This window comes from Xenopus laevis, chromosome 6S, assembly GCF_017654675.1.
Source record: "Xenopus laevis strain J_2021 chromosome 6S, Xenopus_laevis_v10.1, whole genome shotgun sequence".
Taxonomy (NCBI): Eukaryota; Metazoa; Chordata; class Amphibia; order Anura; family Pipidae; genus Xenopus; species Xenopus laevis.
In genome coordinates this window covers 122115226-122141180 of record NC_054382.1, presented here as the reverse complement: position 1 = coordinate 122141180, position 25955 = coordinate 122115226, and the positions used below count along the sequence as shown (strand labels likewise).

Below are 25955 nucleotides of genomic sequence, written 5' to 3'. Positions count from 1 at the left end.
CATGCCAATCGGCAATAATATAGTAAATTTTACTGACCATAAAAATATTTTGATATCTTCCTTCTTCGCATCTTGTTTCCATACAGTAAATATAGTCTTTTTTTTTTTTCGTGTTTTGATTGTTTTCAATAACCATACAGTATGTGTGTTTTTTTTAATTTAAATAATCCCTATAATTCATTTTATAAAAATCTGCTCTTTCCTGTGTCATCACTGTAGATAAAGGGGGATAACATGAATCGGGATGTACAACCTTTAGGCTGATGGCAGGCATGGTGGATTTTCACCATTGACTTCATGATACTCCTCTTGCCTCAGTTTAATAGAACCTGCCTGTTTTTTTATATACAGGGCATAATTCGCCCAGAAATGCACACTATTTTCTGTCCAAAAACCACCTGTCACCACTAGTGATAGCTTGGTTCAATTGCAGTAAATGATAGGTTGAATACCCACATTTAGATGTTGGTGGAGAATACCCTTCATGTGCCACAAGCCTTAACCCTCCCAACTTCTCAGGTTGGGCATCCTTAATTAAAAAACTAAACCTTATATAATGTCCTTTATGATTTTATCTCTTCACCCTCCCATTCCTATGGCTTTCTGATGTTGAGGGCCAAGGACCCTTTCTGTTATACACTGTAATTGCACACATGCCTCTCCCACTGGCTTATTTTCCCTTCACTTGCCTTTCAAACTGCAGCTCTGATATTTGCACAGATCTGGAACCTGTCTGCGTTATCAGTAAACTCGCTGTCAATCAAATGTTTAACAAGGTGACAAAGGGAACCAGAGAACAACATGTTTGACCACTTTTCAGCGCGCAGGGTAGGACAATGTGACACGGACGTGAAAACCTCCCCCAAGCCCTAAAGAGCGAGAGAGAATTACGTTGGTTACATACTTCCACACCTAAAAAATGAAGTGCTTTCTGGTTCAGAAAAGGCATTATCTCTCTGACGTATGGGGCTCACAATCTCGGAGTAACATCAGCAGACAGGTGTGGCACACTCCAGGGAAGGGCAGCTGTATCTGCTATGGCAATATCGACATCATCAGCTCTGGAAACTGTTTCCGCCCCTGCTCACAGTCTGGCAGCTTTAAATCAGAATATTGTTTTAGCATGGAAATCAGCTGCCTGCCTGGGGCTGTGTGTCTGTTAAATACATGTATCTTTTACACACTATAATTACTAGTTTCTGTTTTTAGGGTTTCACAAAAAATTGGTGGGGATGATCTGTGGTCTCACACCTAAAAGGTGTAATAAAGCGGCCACTTGATCGGTCTCTGCTGTTATACTGCTAGTGGGTGGTCTTGTGTGTGTGCACAACAGTTGTGGCAATATATGTCACTTAGCTTTCCATTCCTTGAAGTTTTGTATGCAGACTAGAAATACAAAATGTGCCAATGTCAGTGTAGATTCGGCTATTAATGTGGTCTCCCCAAACAAATAAGTCAAAGTGTCTGCAGCTTCCTTTTCTTCCCTCCCTGTACAGGGTCCAGTCTCGGACTGAAGTGTCCATGGCCCATTGGGGCTGCCACCTGGGAGCCCACACCCCAGTCACAACCTGCTGCTCCTCCATATGGCACAGGCCAGCTGCCACCACTGCTGCACATCGGGGGGGGGGGGGGAACAGTTACGGGACCTATGAGACGCGTTTTTTTTCTTATCCCGTTTCCCACCAGCCCAGTCCAACACTGACAGGCTCCAACAATGTATATATGTAGACAAGCTACAAGGAAACTCGCATAAGATATATATACTGTAGTGTAGTGGAATTTGAAACACCCCATAATTAGTGTGTATTGTAAATGAACAAAATTTAAAGTGACAGCCCTGGAAAAAATTGCCCCTATGCATCAATGCAGATGCATCTAAACCATACAGTGAGCCAGCCTTCCCACCAGGCTGAAAATGAAATCAAAACGTATAAACAATTTCTAATAAGGAGGAGGATGCTTCTACTCTGCATTGAAATGCCAGAGATATGCAGTAAAAGCAGTGCTTTCAGATACACTCTGGGATCCGTTATCCAGAAAGCTGCAAATGACGGGAAAGCCATCTCCCATAGACTCCATTTGAATCAAACATTTCAGATTTTTAAGAAACAATTCCCTTTTCACTGTAATAATAAAACCCTACCTAGTGCTTGATCCCAACTAAAACATAATTAATCCTCATTGAAGGTAAAATGATTCTGTTGGTTTTAATTAATGTTTAAATAAATAATTGTTTTAGCAACCAAAGTATGGAGATCCAAATTATTGAAAGATCCCTTATCCAGAACCCCTGATCCTAAGCATTCTGGATAACAGGCCCAATACCTGTATATCTATAGTAGTGGGAGACTCCAAGGTCCAGAAATTCTATCCATCCCAACAATCTTTATTTTTGCCCTTTCAGCTACATTAGGAACCAAGCACAGCTCGCTGGTACAGCTATGCATCTTGTGCTTTGTGGGACATTATTTTCATTAATCATTTCATGCCTAAAGCTTTAAAATTGCTCTACTAATCATTTAATAACAAGACTAATTGTCACTCCAGTACTGTAATCAGAGTATGTGAGGGAACACCGAGTATTGTACACAGCCCCAAGGAATATTGATATACTGATTGCCTTGGTTTCATTCACAAATGAGTTTATTAATCTCACCTTTCCAAATGGAAAAGAACTCCATTGCTAATTTGATGTCATTTGTTCTAAAATAAAGAATAACTGCCTACCAGTTAACCTTTTTGTGCCCAGGACTGATCTGATTTTGGAAAAAATAGAGGTGGGCTTACAGAAAGGGGGAAGGGTTATCATCGACTAGGGTGGCATTGGTGGATCTCTGGGGTTTCCTTGAGAATGTGGCAGGGCAAAGGTCCCCCCTCTTGCTTCAAACTAGCCCATGCAGTGATTTAGTATATGCCATCTTTATTGTCCACTCCATGTGTGAAAGTGGGGGAAGAGAAATGTCAACTAGATTACTTGCATTTCCAAAACTACTTACAAGCTCAGGACTTCTGTAAGTTCGGTTTTATTGATTCTTAACAGTCTGGTTCCCAAACTGTAACAGTGAAATCTACAGAAACAAGGCAATAAGCTCATTTATTCAAACTTGCAGGATTATATGTACAGTAAAGTATATTATTATATTATAATGTCAGACATTTTTATCTTTTTCCCTATCTGTTTGTTCCTAGCACCCCTTGGATTTATATATATATATATATATATATATATATATATATATATATATATATATATATATATATATATATATATATATATATATATATATATATATATATATATATATATAATCTTATTAGGGATCCTAGATTTTGCCAAATTGGAGCCTTTGGCCAGGATTCCGATTTGGCCAATACAAATACCTAGCTGAATAAAATCCAAACCTACCAATATCCAAGTAAGAGTTCAAATAAAAAATCAAGCACAAAAGTAGTGAAGAAGTGATACAGGTAAGGGATCCATTATATCCCATAGACTCCATTTTATCCAAATAATCAAAATTTGTAAAAAGTATTTTCTTTTTCTCTGTAATAATAAAACAGTAGCTTGTACTTGATCCCAACTAAGATATAATTAATCCTTATTGGAAGCAAAACCAGTCTTGGGTATATTTAATATTTATATGGTTTTCTAGTAGACTTAAGGTATGAAAATCCAAATTAAGATCCATTATCCAGAAAAATCTAGGTCCCAAGAATTCTGGATAACAGGTCCCATACCTGTACCTTTATTGGCTAACAATAAAAATACATTGCAAGCTTTCTGAGCACCAAGGCCCCTTCATCAGGCAAAATACCTGATATTTTGCCTGAGGAAGGGGCCTTGGTGCTCAGAAAGGTGGCAGTTTTTATTGTTAGCCAATATAGGTATCACTTCTACAATACTTTTGGTATTTTTTTTTTATTTGTAATTTTTGCAACTGGTTAACACGGTACCACAGTTTTTGTTTTGCAAGTAAGAGTCTGATTTTGGTTCAGGCTTTATCCAAAGAAAAATTCAATATTGGTCTGAAAAAAGTAGATTTGGTGCATAGTCTTTTTCATAACTTAATAGAGGAACATATTTATATGCCCCCTTAAGATGGGATTGACCCAAACGGCAGAATGCAAAAAGTGAGGGTTTTCAAGAAAAAGAGTGAGTTTTATGTGTATCGAGGGCTTGAGCTGAACCATTGACCTCAGGTTCCATATACCTTGTGATTTTAACACATCCAGACAGCAGGTACAAAATAGGAGACCCGGTGAGGCAGAGAAACGTATGCATTCTCAATATAAAGTATGTGCATAAAACAGGTTATATTCATACAGGTATGTGGGGACTACCAAGATTTTGCTGTGGGTCCGTCAGTACATCTTGGGCTTGCTATCACAAATGGAACCACTACACCAAGTTAGAAAAGCTTAATGCTAAAAATAACTTAAATGTTTGAACAAATACTACATTTCAGTCTTACTGCATTTACAGTGGCAGGGAAGGTAGGTAGGTCTCTGCGGGAAAGGTTCTGCCATAATAATCAACTGTGATTCTATTTACTGATCAAGTCAAATAAGTTCCTTTATGAAGCATAAAAAGACAAAATGTAAGTCAGTTACGGTATATTTCTGTTGCATGGATTCCTTTTGCTTCTTTAATTGTGTTTCTAATTGACCCTAGTGTGTGTGATTGTGATATAGATGGTAAACTCCACTGAGACAAGGTCTGATGTAAAAGATTTATAATGTCTGTAAAGTGCAGTGGAATATGATGAAAAATAATTAAATATTCTTAAAGACTAGAGGTTTATCATTCCTTACTGTCCCATTTTGCTTTTATAGCCTTCCAAAGCTCCTCTTGTCAATCTTAGTCAGGTGTTCAAATCTTCTCACTTAAGCTTTGGCATGGCCTAATGGGTGGAGGTACAGTATGATCTGATATTAGTACTGTGTAGCCAAAAACTGAAGGAACTGGTAATGACACAGGCCCTGGAAGACTGACCTCAGTATAACTGTGGTTTAAAAGTACACAGTCAACAAAAAAAATCATATTTGTACAGAAAGATCAACATATAATATTTAGGATCATGATACTTGAATGAGATACACATGGAACTACGTTTTTGGGCTGAAAATGCTCTGCTTAATATTTCCAGGCTGAAAGCAGTGAAAGTGATGATGTTCCATAGTAAAGGAGTTTTTGGGAAAAAAAATATTTTCTGGAATCTTGAAACATACACTGATTATCATTTTCTTTGTAGCCTTTTGCCCAGTCAAAATCTCTACCCAGAGGGATTCCACACCCTCACCAGTGCCATCAATGGTTATTTCTTTAGTACATGGCTTTAATGCAGGCTTTACATACAAACACACTCCTCTGCCCTTTTTAATCCCTCTGTCCCTCCTAACCATAGTACTTAAATATACAAACCTTACTTTAAAATAACAGTTCATAACTGTTTGCTTGTGGTTGCTTTTTCCAGTCAGCAGCCTGTTAGTAAGCAGCCATGTCTCCATACAAGGCCCAGACTGGCAATCTGTGGATTCTGGCAAATACTGGTGGGGTTTTAAGATGCCATAGACCGTCACTATTTATTGGGCATGGGGAGGACTGTTTGGGCCTCTGTTTAAATTCCAGGGCCTATTTTGAATCACAGTCCAGGCCTGCTCCAAACCAGGAATTCAAGAATAAGCACCTGCTTTGAGGGCACTTGGAGCAACATCCAAGGAATTGGTGCATAAAATGTTGCTAAGAACTCAGCATTATTAAAGAGTTAGAGGGGAAAACAGTTTGAAATTCCTGGCTAAAAGATGTCTATAACACGGGCAACTTAACTGACAACTATGCAGTTCATCCATGGACCAATGACTGGATGATAGACCTGCCTCCTCTTCATTTTCTCAAACTGAACAATGGCAGACAGCATCCAAAATTCTGTAATTGTTTTCCCACCCAAAAAGTGTTAACTAAAATGCTTACAGTTTAACAAACCTAAGCTTATTTTCATTTGTTTCTCCAGGTAACCTTTGGTGGAACATTTATTGGCATTGGGCGTAAAACTCCAGACTGTCAAGGAAACACCAAGTACTTTCGCTGCAAATTCTGCAACTTCACGTATATGGGCAACTCAGCCGCAGAGTTGGAGCAACACTTTCTTAAGACGCATCCTAACAAAATGAAAATATCCTCTGATTCTGGTAAACCTTCTGAGAAAAGCACCAATAAATCAAGCCCCATTCCTCGTTCATGTGAGCCTGGAGATTTGGGAAAGTGGCAAGACAAAATAACTGTTAAAGCAGCAGATGATATGCCTGTTGGATATTCAGTACCCATTAAACCAGTAGATTCCTGCAGGCAAAATGGTACAGATGATACCAACTACTACTGGTGCAAGTTTTGTAGTTTCAGCTGTGAATCATCCAGCAATTCCAAACTGTTAGAGCACCACAGCAAACAACATGGGGGAGGGAAATCAGAAAGCCCTAATTCAGATTTAAATGACGAGATCTTCAGGGGGTCAGTCATTAATCAAAATGAAATTACCAAAAGTTCTGATGAACAGCTCCCAACAAAAATAGACAAAGGATTGGCTAAAAAGAAAGATGTCTCCAGTGTACCAACTGAGGATATTATAGTTACTAACTACAATTGTCAATTTTGTGACTTTAGGTACTCTAAGAGCCATGGCCCTGAAGTAATATTGGTTGGGCCTCTTCTACGCCATTATCAACAGCATCACAATATTCACAAGTGTACAATTAAGCATTGTCCATTTTGTCCCAGAGGCCTTTGCACCCCCGAAAAGCACCTTGGAGAAATTACTTATCCGTTTGCTTGCAAAAAAAGTAATTGTTCTCACTGTGCTCTCTTGCTGTTGCACTTGTCTTCTGGGGTGACAGGGAGCACACGAGTTAAACACCAGTGTGATCAATGCTCATTCTCCTCTCCTGATGTAGATGTCCTCCTGCTTCATTATGAGAATGCACATGAAGCCCAGGCATGTGAGGTCAAGCAGGAACTGAATCACCAGCATGGGGCCGATGGGCAGCCGAGCATCAAAGAAAGCAAAGAACACTCATGTACCAAATGTGACTTTATTGTCCAGGTGGAAGAAGATCTGTCCCGACACTACAGGTAGGAGCTGCTATTAAATTTAAAATGTACTCAAATTATATTTTGGGTTTAGTGATGTTGGACTTTACAATATACCATATACTTATCAATTAACATGGAAGTAAAGTCTAAAATAGAATAAGGCTAGAAATGCATGAACTTACTGCACCACAAGCCTAATCAAACAAATGATTTATGCTTTCAAAGTTGGCTACAGGGGGTCACCATCTTGTAACTTTGTTATACATCTTTGCAAGACTAAGACTGTGCACATGCTCAGTGTGGTCTGGGCTGCTTAGGGATCGTCATAAACAAAGCTGCTTAAGTTCTGCATGGCTGGGAAGTAAGGTGGGGGCTCCCCCTGCTGTTCATAAGTATGATTGTTTCCTTGCTCAGCAGTTAGGGACCGTCTGACAATTCCTATCCACAGCAGTAAATGAAGGGAGAATTTCACTGCATACAGTCAGGTTTCTTATAAAAACTGTACACATCTTTTAATTAACGCATATTAGAGAGAGGTTTCTTTTTTCATTAAAGAAAGTAAAAATGGAATTTTATATTTTTCCTTTACATGCCCTTTAAGGGTTAAGTGTAAGGTGGATGCAGATTTATAGTGCCTCCATAATAGAAACATTAAGAAAATCCTAAAATTCATTTCAATGTTCTTTCCCTCAACAATGTTTGCCTTCCTAACTCCTTCCAATAACCCTTCCCCTCAAATGCAACAACAATTCTAAATAGTCAGATTGTTCCCACTCATGACTCATTAGGTGACCATCTCTTCCTGTTCCATAAGACCCAGTATCCTTCTACAGTACAACTAGAAGTCCATTTTAAAATAATGGTAGTCTGACCTCAGCAGTTGTTTGGGGGGAAAAAGTTGTGTCATTGCCCTAATACAAAATAAAAATAGCACACACATAAAAAGTGAATTAAAGTTATATACTGTAATACTCAGATATGTCAGTATGTGATATGTTATATAGATATGTATTGTAATGGGATGCTGTAGTTTCTTATGGTTGAGAGGATACACCGTAACCGTAAGTAAAGGGATGAGGCGTTAGTGACAGCAGTTTTTCCTTCCTTGTACATTTGTTAAATGTATTTTACTAAGCAGACTTAAAACCTCTAGGGATAACTGAGATATAAAGTATGGCATATGGCAGATAATTATAACAAGCTCTTACTTTGGAAACTGCTATTTCTCTTTCTGCTTATTCCTGTAGTCTTATTACCACCTATTAACATGAAGCATTGCTTGTGAGATATCTTTATGATCAGGGGAATACCAGTGTTTTCGTGTGATATATAAAAACAGACTAACGTACTGATATGCAGCATTTGATATGAGAAATACTTATTCCAAGTATTTGTCCAATTTTTTTTCAAAAAACACCACACTGTACATAGCCAAATCAGTGGATGAGGAAAAAAAAAATGGGGCATCTCAGGGTCTATTCCCCATATGTCATAAAAAAAACTAAAGGGCAGATTTATCTGAAATTTTTTGCACTAAAACTCAAAAAATTTGAAATAGAATTTTCAAAACTTGAATTTTTCTTGAATGTAAAAATTCACCATCTAAGAGTTGCCAAGCTCATGTGAGTCAATGGCAGTTTAAGTGATATTTTTTGTTAATCAAGTCAAGTTTTATAAATTTTTTTTTTTTTTAATGAGAATTGATATACCCATTGAAAATGATGACTAGAATATGAATTCACATATTTTTACTCAAGTTCTTTAAATTTAACTTTTTTCATAAATAAGCACGTGTTTTCTTATGTTTTCGAGTTTATTTGAATTTTATAAAAAAAAATAAACCATGGGGCTATTTATCTCATTTTAAAGCACCAAAAACTTAAAATGTAAAAATTCATGTAGGTTGATAGGAGTCCTGCACAAAAATATTCAGTGGGTGCACTTACCGGACTGCTGGCTCAGCGTGCTGCACATTCCTCCGTTATCCCAAGTATGTATCCAAGAAAAATAAATGAATGGAGCACCGAAGACGCCAGTATAAATTAAGAGTAGAGATTTTATTTGGTAGCCATTAAAAAGCCAATTACAGCAGCAACACCTCCATTCTGGCTGCCTGCTTGATGCATTTCATGGCTGCAGTTGCTTTGAATTTTATAAAAAAATACCCTATGGGGCTATTTATCTAATTTTAAAGATTTATTAAGCACCAAAAACTTAAAATGTAGGTTGATAGTTGCTGTCCTAGGCAGAGTTTAAGCAATGTTTTTTCAATTCAAGTTTTTTTTTTTTTTTCTGAAAGTTGGTAGACCCATTGAAAATGAGTAAAATATGAATTTGATGCATTTGAGGTTTTTTCATGGATTTATAAGAGTTTTTATATTAGGGGGCAGATTTATTAAAGGAGAAGGAAAGGTTAAAACTAAGTAAGCCTTATCAGAAAGGTCCATCTAAATATACCAGTAAACCCCCAAAGTAATGTTGCTCTGAGTCCTCTGTCAAAAGAAACACTGCATTTCTTTCCTTCTATTGTGTACACATGGGCTTCTGTATCAGACTTCCTGCCTTCAGCTTAATCCTCATTGCCCTGGGCAAGAGCATGCTCAGTTTGCTCCTCTTCCCCACCCCCCTCCCTTCTCTACTGTAATCTGAGCCCAGAGCAGGGAGAGACTCAGGCAGGAAGTGATGTCACACCACATTAATACTGCAGCTCCTATTCTAAACAAACAGAGTTTCTAGAGCTTTTTACTCAGGTATGGTAAAACATTCTACAGAATAAATATATCATTCTAGTTTGCACTATTGCAGCTAATCTATTGGCAATAAAATGCCTCCGTAGCTTTCCTTCTCCTTTAAGGGTCAAAGTGAATTAGAGAGAATTTTCTAAAAAAATTCAAAGTCATTTTTTGGATACTTCGACCATCGAATAGGATACTACGACTTCGAATTCGAAAAATCTATATTTAAAAATCTTGAGTTTTGTGTAGACATTTCTTAGAATATTAGAACCAATTTCACATGTAATATATTATTTTATTGTGATAACTGGGATATTTTGACATATTTTTAAATAAACATTTGCATATACTTAACAACTTAGGGTAACACCATTATTTTGTAGCCATATATTATAAGGGCCTACGCCATATTTCTCAAAATCCTGAAAAGGTAGTACTCTAATGCCATCTCTTTTTTTAAAAAGGGCATCCTTGGCTGTCCAAATGTAAAGTAAAGTAAACTCCCTTTCTTACAAGTGTGAAACCTATAAAACTCTAAAGTCTTTTCTGTTAAATCATAACATATGGCATTGTTCTCAAGGAAGCTATGAAGTACTGTACCAGAAAAAAGATTGTTTTTTATGGATTTTTTATTTCCTGCAGTTATTTTTGCATTATTATGGTACAGAGTCATATAGTTACTTATTCAAAATTGAAGGTACAGTAGTTGTTCTCTGTGGTTAGACTTGATAAGATTTAGGACTTTTAGAATGTGTATATTAGTTTGTTTTCCGAACAAAGATGGGAAAACCCCACCGGTAAAGTTTCCATCTATCTGAGTTTTTTGAAGATCAGATGTGAACATCTTCGAAAATTATGTCAATATATGATACTCGTTAAAATATTTCCTGTTGTTTTAAATGAGTAGGCATGGTGGTTACCATAACACTCACTTTAATTATAAATATGTAGTTAGTTGTGGTTATATTTTCCCACCGAGGAGATCTACTGACATTATTCAGCATAATCACCAATATACAGAATGGATGGCAAATATTTTTTGTTGTGAGCTCCTGTTGTAATTGCATTTTTGCTTGTGAATAACCCACTTTAAAGTGGGAAATCTGATCTAAACTAACCAATTTTATAGTCAATCCAAAATATAAAATGCTTGCTAGCGATATTATTAATGTTCAATGTTGCTATTGTGATAATTTGTAGAAATCCTTTTTAAACTTTGTTTTGTTTTTTTTCCACTAAAAGAATGGAGAATGGCATTTATTGTGCCTCGGACCAAAACAGGATTATGCAAAACCCATAAGATCCAAGTAGAAGTGAAAGCTAATGTCTATCCTTGATTTCAATTTAACATGGCAATTCTAAGGGTTCTTATAACAGTTAATTCTATGGGAGGCTCTTTTACAATTATAGGGCCATGGAGTTGTGATTATGATTTTGTAATGTGTAACTAATATTGATCATTAATATTTTAATCACCACCTTGATCATCCATTCTCTGCAATAGGTCAGTCACACATTGACAGAGCATATTTTGGTTTATGGGGTCTAGCAAAGCAAAGATTTAACATCTCATGCTACATAGGATTCTAAAGTTAGATAAAGATGGATTTTACTATTTTGTTCAGTGGAGAGGTGCAGGATAGTGATGGGCGAATAAATTCGCCTTGCACAAATTTGCGGTGAATTCCCGCGTTTAGCCACCAGCGAATAAATTCGCTGAATCTCCCACGAAAATTCGCCGGTGAAAATTCACCAGCCTCAATTTTCACAATTTTTTTGTGAAAAACTTAAAATTTCACGATTTTTTAGTGAAAACCTTCAAATTTCACGTTTTTTGAGGAACTTTCCAATTTCACGATTTTTCGCCGAAATAAATTCGCCCATCGCTAGTGCAGGATATACTGAAAGGGCCAGTCAACCACAGAAACTTGTATCATCTTAATGACAAACAATATTGTTCAAAAAAAACTACAGGAAAAAATATAATTTTATTTTAGCATATAAGTTGTACTATTTTTTTCTAACCTGTTTACTGTGTAATGTACCACGTCGGATAAAGTATAATTTGTGCATCAGAGGTGACATTTGGTTATGAGAGTACAAAGTATTGAAATATTTAGTCCTAGTGATTTGTCTCAGAATTTAATAACCTTCAAGTGCAGACAGAAGTATCAAATGAGAATTTGAGGTGGCCCTGCAAAGAAACCTCAAGTACTTTAAAAAGCAATCTATATGAAGAAGATTGAGAAGACTTGGGCAATAAAAAGGAAAGTCTTTAACTCCTACTGAATTTTTATATTTTTACTGTAGTTAGAATTAAATGTTGAAGGCATAATGTCTGATTGTGGGTTTGATCACTCTTCTGTCCATGAAATCAGTGTACTAGGGCTTATAATGGGTAGTTTTCAGATGCCTCAAAAAGTTGTCTTGTGGGTCAGAAAGCTGTACATTTAGGCGGTTATTTACTTAAATTTGAAAATTTCTCTCTATTTTTCCTTAAACTGCTTCGACCAAACTCCCGGGCACAATTACTCAAAAAAAATATTTTGCTGGAAAAGACGCAATAAAATCATAAAATTATAAAAATAAAATTCAAATTGTACGATTTGCCTGCTAAATAATACTGGGGATGGCTATCCTACACATCCCTACACTGTCTTGATGGAAGGCCATGTATTTCAGTGTTTAATCTGTTTTAATATCTCTAAAATCAATTAAGTTTTGTTCTTGTTTACCTTTAGGAAAATGCAAACAGCAGAGTAATTAGAGGTTAAGAGTTGGCATCCCTATATGTATAAAGTGTAATAATATGGTCTCTGAAAAAGATATATACAAGCAGAGCTGTTAACACATTGAAGGCAAGCAATGCTTTCCAGCTGATGGATCTTTTCCTTTACTTATAGTTGCTCCAAAACTGAACAGGAATCATTAGACAAGACCCAAGATTATGTTGACTGATTAAAAACCACATAGGTTTAGACTTTATTGAATTTAGACTGAAGTGCTTGAAAACAATTTAACTTCTTATTAGATATGGTTTTCTAAATATCTTTTTTTATCATGGGGGTTTTGAATGAATGTAAGAGTAAAACCATGCAAAGTTCTTGAGGCTCACTATACATAGTATTCATTGTTTCGCGTCAGGCAACTTAGACTGCTACATGTTCCCTGAAGTATGAATCGGATACAACAAAGTTGGGGGAGTTGTGGGAGTAAACCTTAAAATCTCATTAAGCTCATAGTCATGCCAATTATTCTGTCCCATAGCTTTTTTCATTTTTTTTTCTCTTTTAGGAGGGTGCATAACTGCTTCAAATGCCGTCAGTGCAACTTTACAGCAGCAGACACACAGTCATTATTGGATCACTTTAACTCTGCTCATTGTCAGGAGGCTGAAATCACTACATCTAATGGAGGGGAGCACCATGGAACATCTTCCATCAAGGAAGAACCAAAAACTGATCTAAAAGTTTATAATCTTGTCACTCCAGATTCCAAAATGGGAGAAGCCATATTTGACAGCACTGTGAAAAAGGAGAAGTTTGAGGATAAGGAAACACTCAGGGAGAAAGCTTGGTCTGATGGTTCTGTTGATGATCTTCGGGGTGTTGCCTGGAGAGCACCAGACATTTTAAGAACAAGCCCATCTTACTCACAGATGGGCTTGGGTCTTTTAACCACAGTGTCTGTAAACCAAGATCAGCAAAAATCCTCAAGAGACAGCCCCAATGTGGAAGCAGCACATCTAGCCAGGCCAGTGTATGGCTTGTCTATAGAACCCAAGGGATTTCAAGGAGTGACAGCAGGTGCTAGTGGAGAAAAGTCTGGGCAGCATACACCACAGTATCCTACAGCAGGAGATAGCAAATCAAAAGATGAATCCCAGTCACTGCTAAGGGTGAGATATTTTTACCTTTATAATTGTTTTGTTTATGATTTTTTATATTTAATGCACAATCCCATTATTTCTAAACTTTTTCTCAGAATGCTTAACCTAGGCAAAGTTTTATAAATAGTCCCTATTAGAACACGTATAGAGAGAATGAATTTCACGGTTGCCGCAGAAACCTCTTTTTTTGTTCTCTGAGCTCCAAGGAGGGGTTTGTAAATCATTGTTCAGTCTGAAAACTAAATTAAAATGGGTAATTTAAAAGAATACGTGGCTGTGTGAATGTACTTAACAACAAAAACCCCAAAACAGGCATATTTCCATTTGGTTTTTAAGATGTTTTTTTTTTACTTGCTATCCCATAACAGTAGCAGTTGACTTCATAAAACTGTAAATAACCAGTAAAGACAGAGGAAAGTCAACGTTAATGAAAGGAAAATTCCAAAATGATTGAACAAAACTAAAATGTGGTTGGACTATTCATTCTGATATGCTAACCTACAGCAAGATTTGCTTTCAGAATTGTCATATGGAAAAGATTATGTCTGAAAATCTGACAGTGTTTTTCTTTGTGTAATAAATAAAGCAGAAGTCGTACGAATGTTTAGAATATTGTAGAGGCAAGTAACAATATATTGAGTAATTCATCTTTTCATGCTCTCTGCATGTATTAGTGTCACAGTACATTTACTGAAATGGCTGCAATGCATTAAATGGTTTTGTGCGTTACTTTTATGTAGGCGGTGGTTTCATGCAAAACAGAGGCTGATTTCGAATTTTGGTCTTGAGTTCAAAAATGTTGACCAAAATATCTGCTGTCGATCTTCATGATAACATTTAGTAACATAATTACTGTTGCAAGTTAAATTTCTAATACATTTTAGTTTATAAAGTTTAGACTTTTTTTTAAAGAAAACAAAAATATTGGACCTCATTTATAAACACTGGGAAAATGTGCCCATGGGCAGTAACCCCTAGCAACCAATCAGTGATTCGCTTTTTTCAGCCAACAGCTGGTTAAACAATGAATGCAAGCATGTGATTGGGTTGCCAAGGGTTACTGGCCAGGGGCAAATACCCCCCATTGAGTTTAAGAACTTCCTGGTGATTAGAGTTGATATAGGCTGATTCTTTTATGCCACTATACTGCAATTATTTGCCGCATTCTTTGGAACTCACATACCACATATACATACCAACCTAAGCCCCTTTATATTTTAAACAAAAATAGTGTTCTAAAAAGTCATATATTTACTGATGCATGCAGATAATGGGCAACTCCACCCTATGGAATGTGCTACACTTATAATTACATTCATTACTAGGGGAAAGAAAAAGGGCGTAGAAAGCGTTCGTAGCTAAAATCATTATTTGGGTGTGTGACCGCAAGCAGTGGTGAAGTGGGTCAGAATTACATAATCATGTTAAGGAGTAGGTGAATCAGAATTTAAATAAAAGGGAATAGTGAGGGAAGCCTTTTTGCCTCAAGCCATTTGGGTAAACACATTAATAATCCTGTTGCTAGGCACAATGTTGAAATTCACAATAACAATATGAAAAGGCATAAATAACAAACGATGCCGATGGGATTTGTGAATTACAACCATAAGCTACTGTTTTTGTGAACTTGAATAAAGAGATAGATAGATAGATAGATAGATAGATAGATAGATAGATAGATAGATAGATAGATAGATAGATAGATAGATAGATAGAAATATATATGGAAAGTTTTTAAAAAAAAAATATGTTTTTCATAAATTTTTACTTGTAGGATTAAATGCAAAAATGCTGACTTTAGGTCAATGATATTCAGCATAATCTTTTTATTAGGGGGCATATTTATCAAGGGTCGAATTTCGAATTGAAAAAACTTCTAAATGCAAATTCAAAAAGACCAACCGAAATTAAGTCTGTATTCATCTGAATTCGAACCGTACGAATCAAAGGAATATAGCATTCGATCGAATTCGATTCAAAGTTTTTCCTCCAAAAAAAACCTTTGATTTTTCAAAGTCCCCCAATTGACTCCAAATAGGTTCTAGGAGGTCCCCCATGGACTAAAAAGCTCTAAATTCGAATGTTTTTCATTCGAAAATTTACCTCAATCTTCGATAAATCTGCCCCTAGGGTTATCACAGCCTTTGAGTTAAGAAATCCTACAATTTTTTTCAGTATCTTGTTTCTTCATAGCAGATATCCATTTTGGACATGTTTCCATCTCCCAAACCTTTTTAGGTGTCCACGTATGTTAGAATCCATTGGCCAGACAATACATTCATCTGTTTTGCACATTTGTCCTACTTTATAAACCTATATGGTGCTTCTCTTGGTCAGTTTTAAACTAGAGCAATTTGTCTAGTGTTTTTATATGAAATGGTTCAATTTTCCAATTACTACATGTCTGTTTATTGGATTATAATAAAATATTGAAGACATACAAAGATATTTGTGGTAGGCTGAGGGCCATGTAAATCACATTTAAATCCATGGACACTTTTCTAAAATATTAAAATGTCGTATAGGCCAAATATATGACTTGCACGATTGTTTCCAATGCTTGATAAAAGCATGCTAGAAATGTACTCAATGATCTGTTTTTTTTTTTTAAATAAATATATATATATATATATATATATATATATATATATATATATATATATATATATATATATATATATATATATATATATACATAAGAAGTGGAATATATTAAAAACATCTTAATATTATTATGTGCTTATTATTTTATGTGCTGTATATTACTTTTAAATACTTTTAATTAATGGTCGACAGGTATGGGATCTGTTATCAGGAAACCGTTATCTGGGAAGCTCTGAATTATGGAAAGGCCATCTGCCATATACTCCATTCTATCCAAATATTAAAAATAATTTCTTATTATAAATTATTTAATGTTTACATGATTTTCTATTAGCCTTAAGGTATGAAGATCCAAATTATGGAAAGATCAGTTATCTGGAAAACCCCAGATCCTGAGCGTCCGGTCCTATTTTGCTAAAAAATTTGTGAAAGGGCAAAAAATTTGCAAAAACATTGAATCAATGGGCATTAAAAAAAATGTATGCGTGAAATTTTTTACGCATGCAACAATTTTTTCTTACTCCAAATGCATTAATGTCGTGGCGACTCCGTGCCTGCTGAAAAAACCGCTCATCATTAAGTACTAAGTATTCCTGAAACCATTCTATAAATTAAGCATGGCAAGCAGTGTTGAGGTGTAACAGATTCCACATATGAGGATCAATTCCTTTGTGAAAAACACCAAAAAATTCTGTTTAATTGCATCTCTTGGAGCAGTGTTTACAAAGATAATGACATTTTTACGACCAGTTGTGCTTAAGATGACTCAAAACACACATACACTCCATTTTTAATAGGTCTAGCTGTATAATACATGTATAAAATGTAAATGTTTTAACCTGAATTAGTGCTTTTTTGTAAAAAACAAACAAAAGAGAGACTTACTTAGCAGTATCAGTAGCAAGATTGAATTTGAGGTTATACATTGTTGTTGACTTGCATGTAAATCACTTAAAATGATAATACATTCTCGACTGAAAGAACCAATTAATGCTGGGCTGGAGATAATGGCATTTGGTTCAAGAGCACCAATTTCCTTTCTCTACTGTCTTTGAAATGCAAACAATTGTGTTTGAAGCTATTTAATAACAAGACACCATCAATACAGAATTGATTAATTCCCAAGGTGTAATTAGCAGCATCACAGACTAAAAAAAATGTTGACATATGCCCTGTACGTGAAAACACTATTTAAAAACATATTGCAAATATTATTAGCTTTATTGCTACTACTTTATTCTTACAGTATATGTAGAATAAGTGTTTTATTGTCAGATACAATTTATTGAGTTAAATGTTTGAGAAAAGTGTTTTTTCAACAGTATTTGTAAAAAACTAAACCCCCACACAGAATGCTTGGGACCTGGGGGATAAGGGATATTTCCGTAATTTGGATCTTCATGCCTTAAAAATCATGTAAACCTTAAATAAACCCAATAGGCTGGTTCTGCTTCCAATATGCATTAATTATATCTTAGTTGGGATCAATACAGGGTATTGTTTTATTATTACAGAGAAAAGGGAAATTATTTTTTCTAATTTGGATTATTAGGATAAAATGGAGTCTGTGGGAGACAGTCTTTCAAGAATTTGGAACTTTCCGGATAATGTTTCCAGATAACCAATCCCATACCTGTACTGCTCATTTTCTATTCTTCCTTATCTTGCATTGCTCTCATTTTTGATCACCCTACAGACACTTGGTAAATACTATATAATAGTAATTTTGTCAAAGACCTTGTCTTGCTGATACATGTATTTTTAATTTAACCTGTGTTGCCTTAGGATATATAATCTTTAACATGGATTCAAGCCAATTCCAGAAAATAGCAAACATGGAAGTTTGGGACATCCCATTGTTTCCAATACTTACTGTATTTTGGTACAAATGCAAGTTTTTTTTTTAATTGGTTATTTCAGAATGATTAAACATTAAATAAGTTTTTTTAGAGGCGTCTATACCAAGCCACAATTGCCAATTAATGCAGTATCATACTAAAATTGGAACCACCCCGCTGTGCAAAATACAAAAATTTTACAATACAGAAACAAATTTCTTTTCTTTTGTTTTGTGCACAGTTCTGGGGAAAAAAAACATTGTGAAAATGACCATTGCATCTGAAATTTGCACTTGTGTTTTGTGATTGTAAACAAACCCTTATGCAGTATGATCTAAGCATGAAAGTCTATTGTATGTGCTCCCTTGGTTAGTTTTTGTGCACCATGAATCGTAGGATCCCAGTACTTAAAATGGCGATTTTATTTTTAGAATTGCCCAATGGCACAAACTACTAAAAAAGTGTTTTTATGAAAATCGTTTATTTAGATGAAGCAGGGTTTTAAATATAATATGTTTTATACAATATATTTTTATGACCTATATCATAAACTTAGTCTACCATTTGTCACACTGGGCAATAAAAAATTTCTAGGCCGAGAGGAATTTCACATTAAACTCTATGTGGGAGAGGGAGATTTTGGGTGCCTTGGTGCTATGATGAAAAATATTTTACCAGGGTGTTATAATACATTGTTTAACCTGATTTGAAATCTTATGACTTCTCTGTGGACTGAGCAATAAGCATCTTCTAAATAAACAGGGTTCAACAATTCCAGATAAAGCAAATGGCACACAGCAGTATTCTGGGCATGAAATGAAGAAATACTGTAACTGCCTAAATAGTTATTTGGTTTTGCAAAAGTTTACACCGTTGCTCCTTTCAGAATACCAGTAAAGGCTCTTGGATAGTTCTGATATCTTGTAACCTGCTCTGGGTTGCTTTTTTTAGAAGAAATAATAAAATGAATTAATAATTACATTTTGGAATGAAAGCATGGCCAATAATATACAGTATGAAAGCCGTAAATATAACCTGCTTGAATTTAACCACGTTCAGGATAATTATTGCTTATATTTTCTTAAATGAGATAGAGCTCGTCTTCCCTTACCCATGAATTAGCTTGCTGAAGATGATATAAATAGAGAATTGTCCTGAATCTGCCAAGAGACAAATTAAGGTTTTTTTGAGATTATCAAACTACAAAGTTAAAGCATGGGTTCTGGTGGTTTTTGAATTTTGAAAAATAAGAAAATGGTTGGTAGTTTTATCCTGCACAAGCATGAAAATAGTTCTGGCACTAGGTGCCAAATAAAGACCGTGATTGGCTATTTGGTAGCTCCTAAAAGGACTGGCAGCCTACTAAAGGATCTATTTGGCAGTGCACCTGGTTTTTATGCAACCAAAACTTGCCTCCAAGTCAAGAATTCAAAAATAAGCACCTGCTTTGTTGCCACTGGAAGCAACATCCGAGGGGTTGGTGAGCAACATGTTGCTCGAGAACCAATGGTTGGGGTTCCAATACTAAACTTATAAGACTCGCCACTAAGGATCGTCCTTCCCAGAATGACTATAATACAAAATATTCTACTTTCTAGTAGCTCTTTAGACACAAATAAAACAAATAGGCAAGTGAGAAAAGACAGCCTTATACTACATTAGTGGTATGATAGTTAAAGTGTGTTTTAGTGAGATATTTGTGTATGAGAGTATAATATGTTGTCTGCTTACTGTATGTATATATACATACTGCAGTGGTTGACAGCGCTCCAAAGACGATTCCAACATGATCAAGGGTGCTTCCTACTGTTCCCAAAAGTTATTGTTGGCTTACCGATGCCTGGCTGATTAACAGTTAGCCAACAGTAACTTTGGGGACAGTAAGACGCACCCTGGGTCCAGGTGTTACCTAGGCATTGTATCTTTACATTAAGCTTTGCAGTATATTAACTATTGCTCTTATCAGTCTAATGATGGACAGGTGCCCCGTAACAGTCTTTTGGTGCCATTTAGACATATTTAAATGTGTATTTGTGCACTGTATTACTTTCCCTGACGAACGTTCCTATGTTGAACTGAAACGTTGGATTCAAATAAACCTTCACTTGTTTGACTCAGTTGCCGTGTTGGAATCATCCTTGGAGTGCTGTCAACCACTGCAGTATTTATAACATCCCTTCAATTTAATCTTTGTTGCTGGACAGTTGGACAGACAGGAAAAATATCAGCATAAGCCAGTTTGGCCGCAAGAAAGGGAGAGTTGGTTTTCATACAAGTAATCTGCCTCCTTAGACACAACTCTTAAGAACCACATTCCTCAACTATATAGAGACATTTTTATTGCCCAAAGATGAATTCTATACATTTGTGCAATTGATTGATGAATGAATAAACTTCCTTGACAGAGAGTTGATTGGCTTAAGCAAAGCAACACTGTAACATTCCTGGACACTAGGGGGCACTATCTAATTTGTGGCTAATTTATTACCTTTGCAAAGGATTTTTACACCCATTTTAGCAAATTAAATGACATAATGTTCTCTGTCGGGTACCATGTTAAGGTTTTATTGAAATGTTGCCATTTGTTTTGCTGCCAGGTCCAAACGTCCATTGTATTTATCATTTTTTTTAGTTAGTGTTAGTCAGATACAATTTTCTTTTGTGTTGAAAGTTTCCTGGTGGAATTGCTCTGTGTAATTACATTGTGTGTCCTGCATTGTGATAACTCATTGGAACAGGGTTGCCAACAGTACTCTGGCCATAAAAAAAGCATTTCATTTTCCAGCCCTTACAGGGCACCCTGTAGCTTACAGTTGTTTTCTGTAAATAGACAACAGAGTGTTTTCTGATTGGCTGCAAATTAAAAATATCGTTCAAAATTAATAGCTGGTTGATGTATTGTTTTAAGGCTTCTGCCCAAGAGAGACTTCAGGACATCTACAAAAGACATCAGCGATTTTTTTTCCCCAGACATGGATTGGCAGAAATTTTCTGTATTTCTCCATCTGCACATTTCACAAAATAATTTTGCTGTGTAAAAAAAAGTCGCTAAGACAAAAGGAAAAACGCCTATTGACTTTAATGCATTTGGATAAAAAAGTTGCCGAGACAAAAAAGTCACCAAGACAAAAAGTCGCCACAAGAAAACCGCCCATTGACTTTAATGCATTTAGAATGAGAAAAATGTGTTGCACTCATTGAATTGATATAAAATTGGGAATAGGAAAGGTACTTTGTACCGCAAATAACGCTGGTGATAATGCTGGTTATATCTACTATCTGTAGCAGTCCAGAGCTAGAAGACTTTTCTGCTCAAACATAAATTTCCCTGATATCTTCTCTTTGTCTGGGCACATTGATATGAAATGCTGATATGGAATGGAACTGTTTCATGTTACCCTTAATCCTTTTGCTATTCGAGGTGGTGTAGGTGAGTGATTATTCAGTTGTTTGCTGTTAGATACTTCATGTCCATTTTATAGTAATTACATATTCACTGGCATTTAATTGGCTAATGCCCTGACACATTCACTGGCATTTAATTGGATAATTGCATGAATGTCCATGTTCTTTTAATTGTGAGATGTCATTGACCTGTGAGGAATGCTGGGAGCTGTAGTGAGCAATGACTTGACACCCTTAGACAGGGTTATGACTGTGCCTTTAAAAGGGTTATTCACCTTTGAGTTAACTTTTTCTATGATGTAGAGAGTGATATTCTGAGATATTCATTTTTTATAATTTGTGGGGTTTTTTTTAGATTACCCTAGCAACCGTGCATTGATTTGAATAAGAGACTGGAATAGGCGAGGCCTTAAGAAGATTAATAAAAAGTAGCAATAACAATACATTTGTAGCCTTACAGAGCATTTGTTTTTAGATGGGGTCAGTGACCCCCATTTGAAAGCTGGAAAGAGTCAGAATGAATGATAAAAAAAAAACAATGAAGACCAATTGAAAAGTTACTTAGAATCATCCATTCTATAACATACTAAAAATGAACTGAAACGTGAACCACCCCATTAAGTCATGAAAATGAATGAGATGAATTTGCGAGTGATGTTTTGTTTGGCGTTTAATGAAGCGTGTCTATAGTTAATGGTTTTGAGGCACCGGATAATGTAATTTGTGAATGAAACTCAGAATGTATTTAAAGTGTTTGTTCATAATGATAAGTTGCCTTCTCCTATATTTCAAGACAGGAAGGGTCATAAGACAGAGTTGCGCCGTTGTACGTGTTTATTTTTTGACACTGTTAAATTAACAACCCTTCAGACCTGTAGTGTACGGAAACAACCTGAGTAATTGAACATGCCACAGGGGACCGTGCTTGCTTAAGTTGATTCTTATTATGTAGGCTTGTCAGAAACCAATAATTAAATCTGAAGATGGATGCTCATTAGTCTGTAGGGGTGAAACAGAGAATCGGAGGAGAAGTACTTGAGATACAACTGCAAGAGAATGGGAATAGAGAAAGAAGCTTCACACATGTACGGCTGTTTCTCCTGATAATTTTAATTGTTCCTTTAATGTATTGATGTTTATAATTCATATGATTTAGTTGTATAATCACATTTACTTTACAGTGCTATGCAATATGTTGGCGCTATATAAATACATGATAATAATATCTGTTACAGCACAGTCTTAATGGCTCACATTTGGGTTATATTAAAGAAGAAGTTTACCTTTTGTGCCTTGTCTGTCCCTATTGCCAAAATAAAACTATTTTTATTTTAATAAGTAAACAATTTCATCCATAAGTGGGCTGGAAGTGGAAGAGCAGTTTGAGATTCTGCTATTGCATCTTCAGCTCATTAGTAAAGCAATATTAGGACTGGCTGGCAGTTTGATTTATCTGATGTTAATGGCCAATGATGAATTTTCCTTTTCCTGGCAAAACAGTTACTGATAGCTATGTGAAGCTACTAGAGAAGCTACTTCTTCAGTGGAATCTGTCTTACAAAAAATGGCAATTTTTGGCAATAGGGAAATACGTTTACAAAGTATGTATTAGTAAGTAAGCCCCTTTATCTCCATCAGGTCTTTGATTCTCCCTGAGTCCATTGTGACTAGTGATAGGCGAATACATTCGCCAGACATGGATTCACAACGAAATTCCACGCTTTGCTGGCAGCTAATACATTTGCAAAACAAAAAAAGTTGCGCACATAAAATTGGTGTGTTTCAAAATTATTCGCAGCCCATTGACTTTAATGCATTTGGATAAAAATTGTCGCTCGCGGCCAAAATTATTTTGACGCCCATTAACAAATGCATTTCACAATTTTTTCCCCGTTTCACGAATTTTGCAGTACAATCGCAAATTTTTCGGTGAAGCGAGATGCCACCGATTCGCCTATCACTAGAAACGAGAAGTAGGGATCCGATACTGTTAAGAAATGGGCGGCAGTAATGAGGAGGCTGTTCCAGTAATGGGCAAAAAACATATTGGCTATATTTTCTTATTTAACAGAAATATGACCCAACTGATTTTTTTGGGTAATAAAAGTGTAAATATTTTTAGAAGCCATGCTCTTTTGAAAAAAAGAGAAAAACATTTCAGAAATTGAAGCTGATCTATTTTATTTGAGGAAGTACTCCTCCTAATATATTTAGGAAAGGAACAATGTGCTCATTGTTTGGAGCTGTCACAGGTATAGCTTTATCTGCAAATCCACAAAACCTTTTTGACTGCTTTTCGTACATATTTGTGACTCGTGTTAATTCACTTTGAGGACATCCCCCAAAGGAATACATTGTTGACTGGGCATAATGAAGGAGTTTTGTGAGCTAAAAGCACAGCTGTAAAGAGGCAGCTTCCAATACCGTGTTTTTTTTTTTTGTCTGTTTTTTTAAATTCCCATCATTTTTATGGAAGCCTGTTAGTAAGAATTGTTACCTTTTTGCAACTCAGCAAACTCTTCTGGGAAATAAAATGTAATAATGAAATATGTAGCACTGTTCTCTGTGTTGTCTAGAAATTCTATTTCTGGGCACAGTGTATTATGTATAACCAGCTACAAAGAGTCCTCTACTAGCATAACCTCTTCCTGCTTGGCTGTGGTCTCAAAGTGAGACTTTATTTGAAAAAAACTCTGCTTCAAAATGAAAGAATGCTTTGAGGCTAACATCACATAAGATGTGGCTGCATCCAAAATGTACTACAAATGTATCGGTAATATGGTCAGGGTTTATTCAATCTCATAAATTATAAAGAAGAGAGAAGGGAAGCCCATTATGACAGAAACACCAAGTACTTGCACCTGAATAAAAAAAGCTAAAGCCAAATCACCCTGAAACTTGAAGATGCACCAAATCAATCAATATCATAATGTGATAAAACATGGCTCCCAATGTGCATTTCACTTCACGCTTCAACCTGGGCACAAAACTAAAGCCAGAGTTCCAGGCATAAAGGAAGCATAAAGGATAACCTGAACCCTGACTTTTTTTTATGCCAGTGGTTACCTTTTTTATCTCCTTTTCTTTTCAGCTTGATCTAAAGTACCTACATCCCTGAATGTTCACCAAACATTTTTATTCTGCTATTAATGAAGTCACAAAATAATATAGCTCTTGCCGTTGCAATTGTAAAATACCTCTTTGGGCCAAAAAAAAAGTGTGCTGTGACAAATGAGGTAACACTCTTCTCTTGAATTTTATCATTCTTCAGCTTTATGTACTGGAACCGATGCAATTCTCAGCAGTAATACTTCAGAGGAACATTTCACTGTTTCATTCAAAAATAAAAATAAAATAATTTTGAAATGTACTTTTTCCACCTGTTCTGGAATAAAGGTTACACTTAGAAACTAACTTCGGGATGTAAACTGTAGTTGTATAAGTTTCCTTTGGTGAGAGTGGGATCCCTTTGTTAAAGTTTACCTTAACCCTCACTGGGGTATTTATTAAAACTTGTTTGTTTTTTTTTAAAAAAAAAAGAATAATAATTCGACTGAACTCCCAACCACGAATGCCCTTAATTTACAAAAAAATCCCTTCCAAGAAATCATGTGCAGGAAGAGTTGCTACAAAATCATGCGAAAATTTGAAACGTGCAACTTTTTCGAATTGTCGTCAAAAATCATGAAGGGATAAAACTTCTTTTAAATTGTAAAAGGTTATCTCCCATTGACTTTTATGACTTTGAGTGGTTTTAGCTGGAGTATTTTCGGATTTAGATTTTTAGCAGCTTTGGAGCATAATCAAGCTCAAAAAATTTTAGTATTTTAAAAAACTAAAAATTCAAAGCTTAATAAATTAGGCTGCTTTCATATTTGATTTATTTAGTAAAATTAAGCTGTGAAACCACTCTACCACATGTTTATATTTATTAATAAAATGATAATTAGTATTATATTAATACTATGTCACATTTAGTTTAGAGCTTAGGTTATGCATTAAAAGAATTTACAAAAACGAAGAAGATTTTACAAAATTAGTGAAAATGTGTAATATTAAATAACCAAATCTGAGATTCATTTCAAGGAAAATAAAAAACTTTTCTCCAAATTCAGTTCCAGTTTTTCCCATAGACTTTATTCATGAGAGAAACTGTGAGATAAGTAAATCTTAATTGAATAGCATCTCAAATTGAATCTCGTTCATGAGTTTTCATGTGCTAAAATGTTTTTGAATGAATCTGGCCCATCGTGTTCAACTTTCATTAGCTGTGCAGTAATTCAAATTGTCATGGAATTCACAAAAAGGCCAAGTTTGCCAAATGTATTGGTCAGTTGGCCTTTAGTTGCAAATTTTTTTCAAAACTCTTTCTTTTTTTTTTTTCTTTTTTACAAAAC

The 25955-nt window shown here is 35.5% G+C and overlaps 1 protein-coding gene across 5 annotated transcripts in view; it reads left to right on the top strand.

Moving 5' to 3' along the window:
• trps1.S (transcriptional repressor GATA binding 1 S homeolog) overlaps positions 1 to 25955 on the top strand; it is a 167846-nt gene that overhangs the window by 66470 nt on the left and 75421 nt on the right. For 4 of the 5 annotated variants that reach the window (XM_018268644.2, NM_001090415.1, XM_018268643.2 and 1 more), the window contains 2 exon segments: positions 6012 to 7126; positions 13117 to 13720. In XM_018268644.2, coding sequence (XP_018124133.1) covers positions 6012 to 7126; positions 13117 to 13720 — 1719 coding nt within the window. 5 annotated transcript variants of the gene reach the window in all.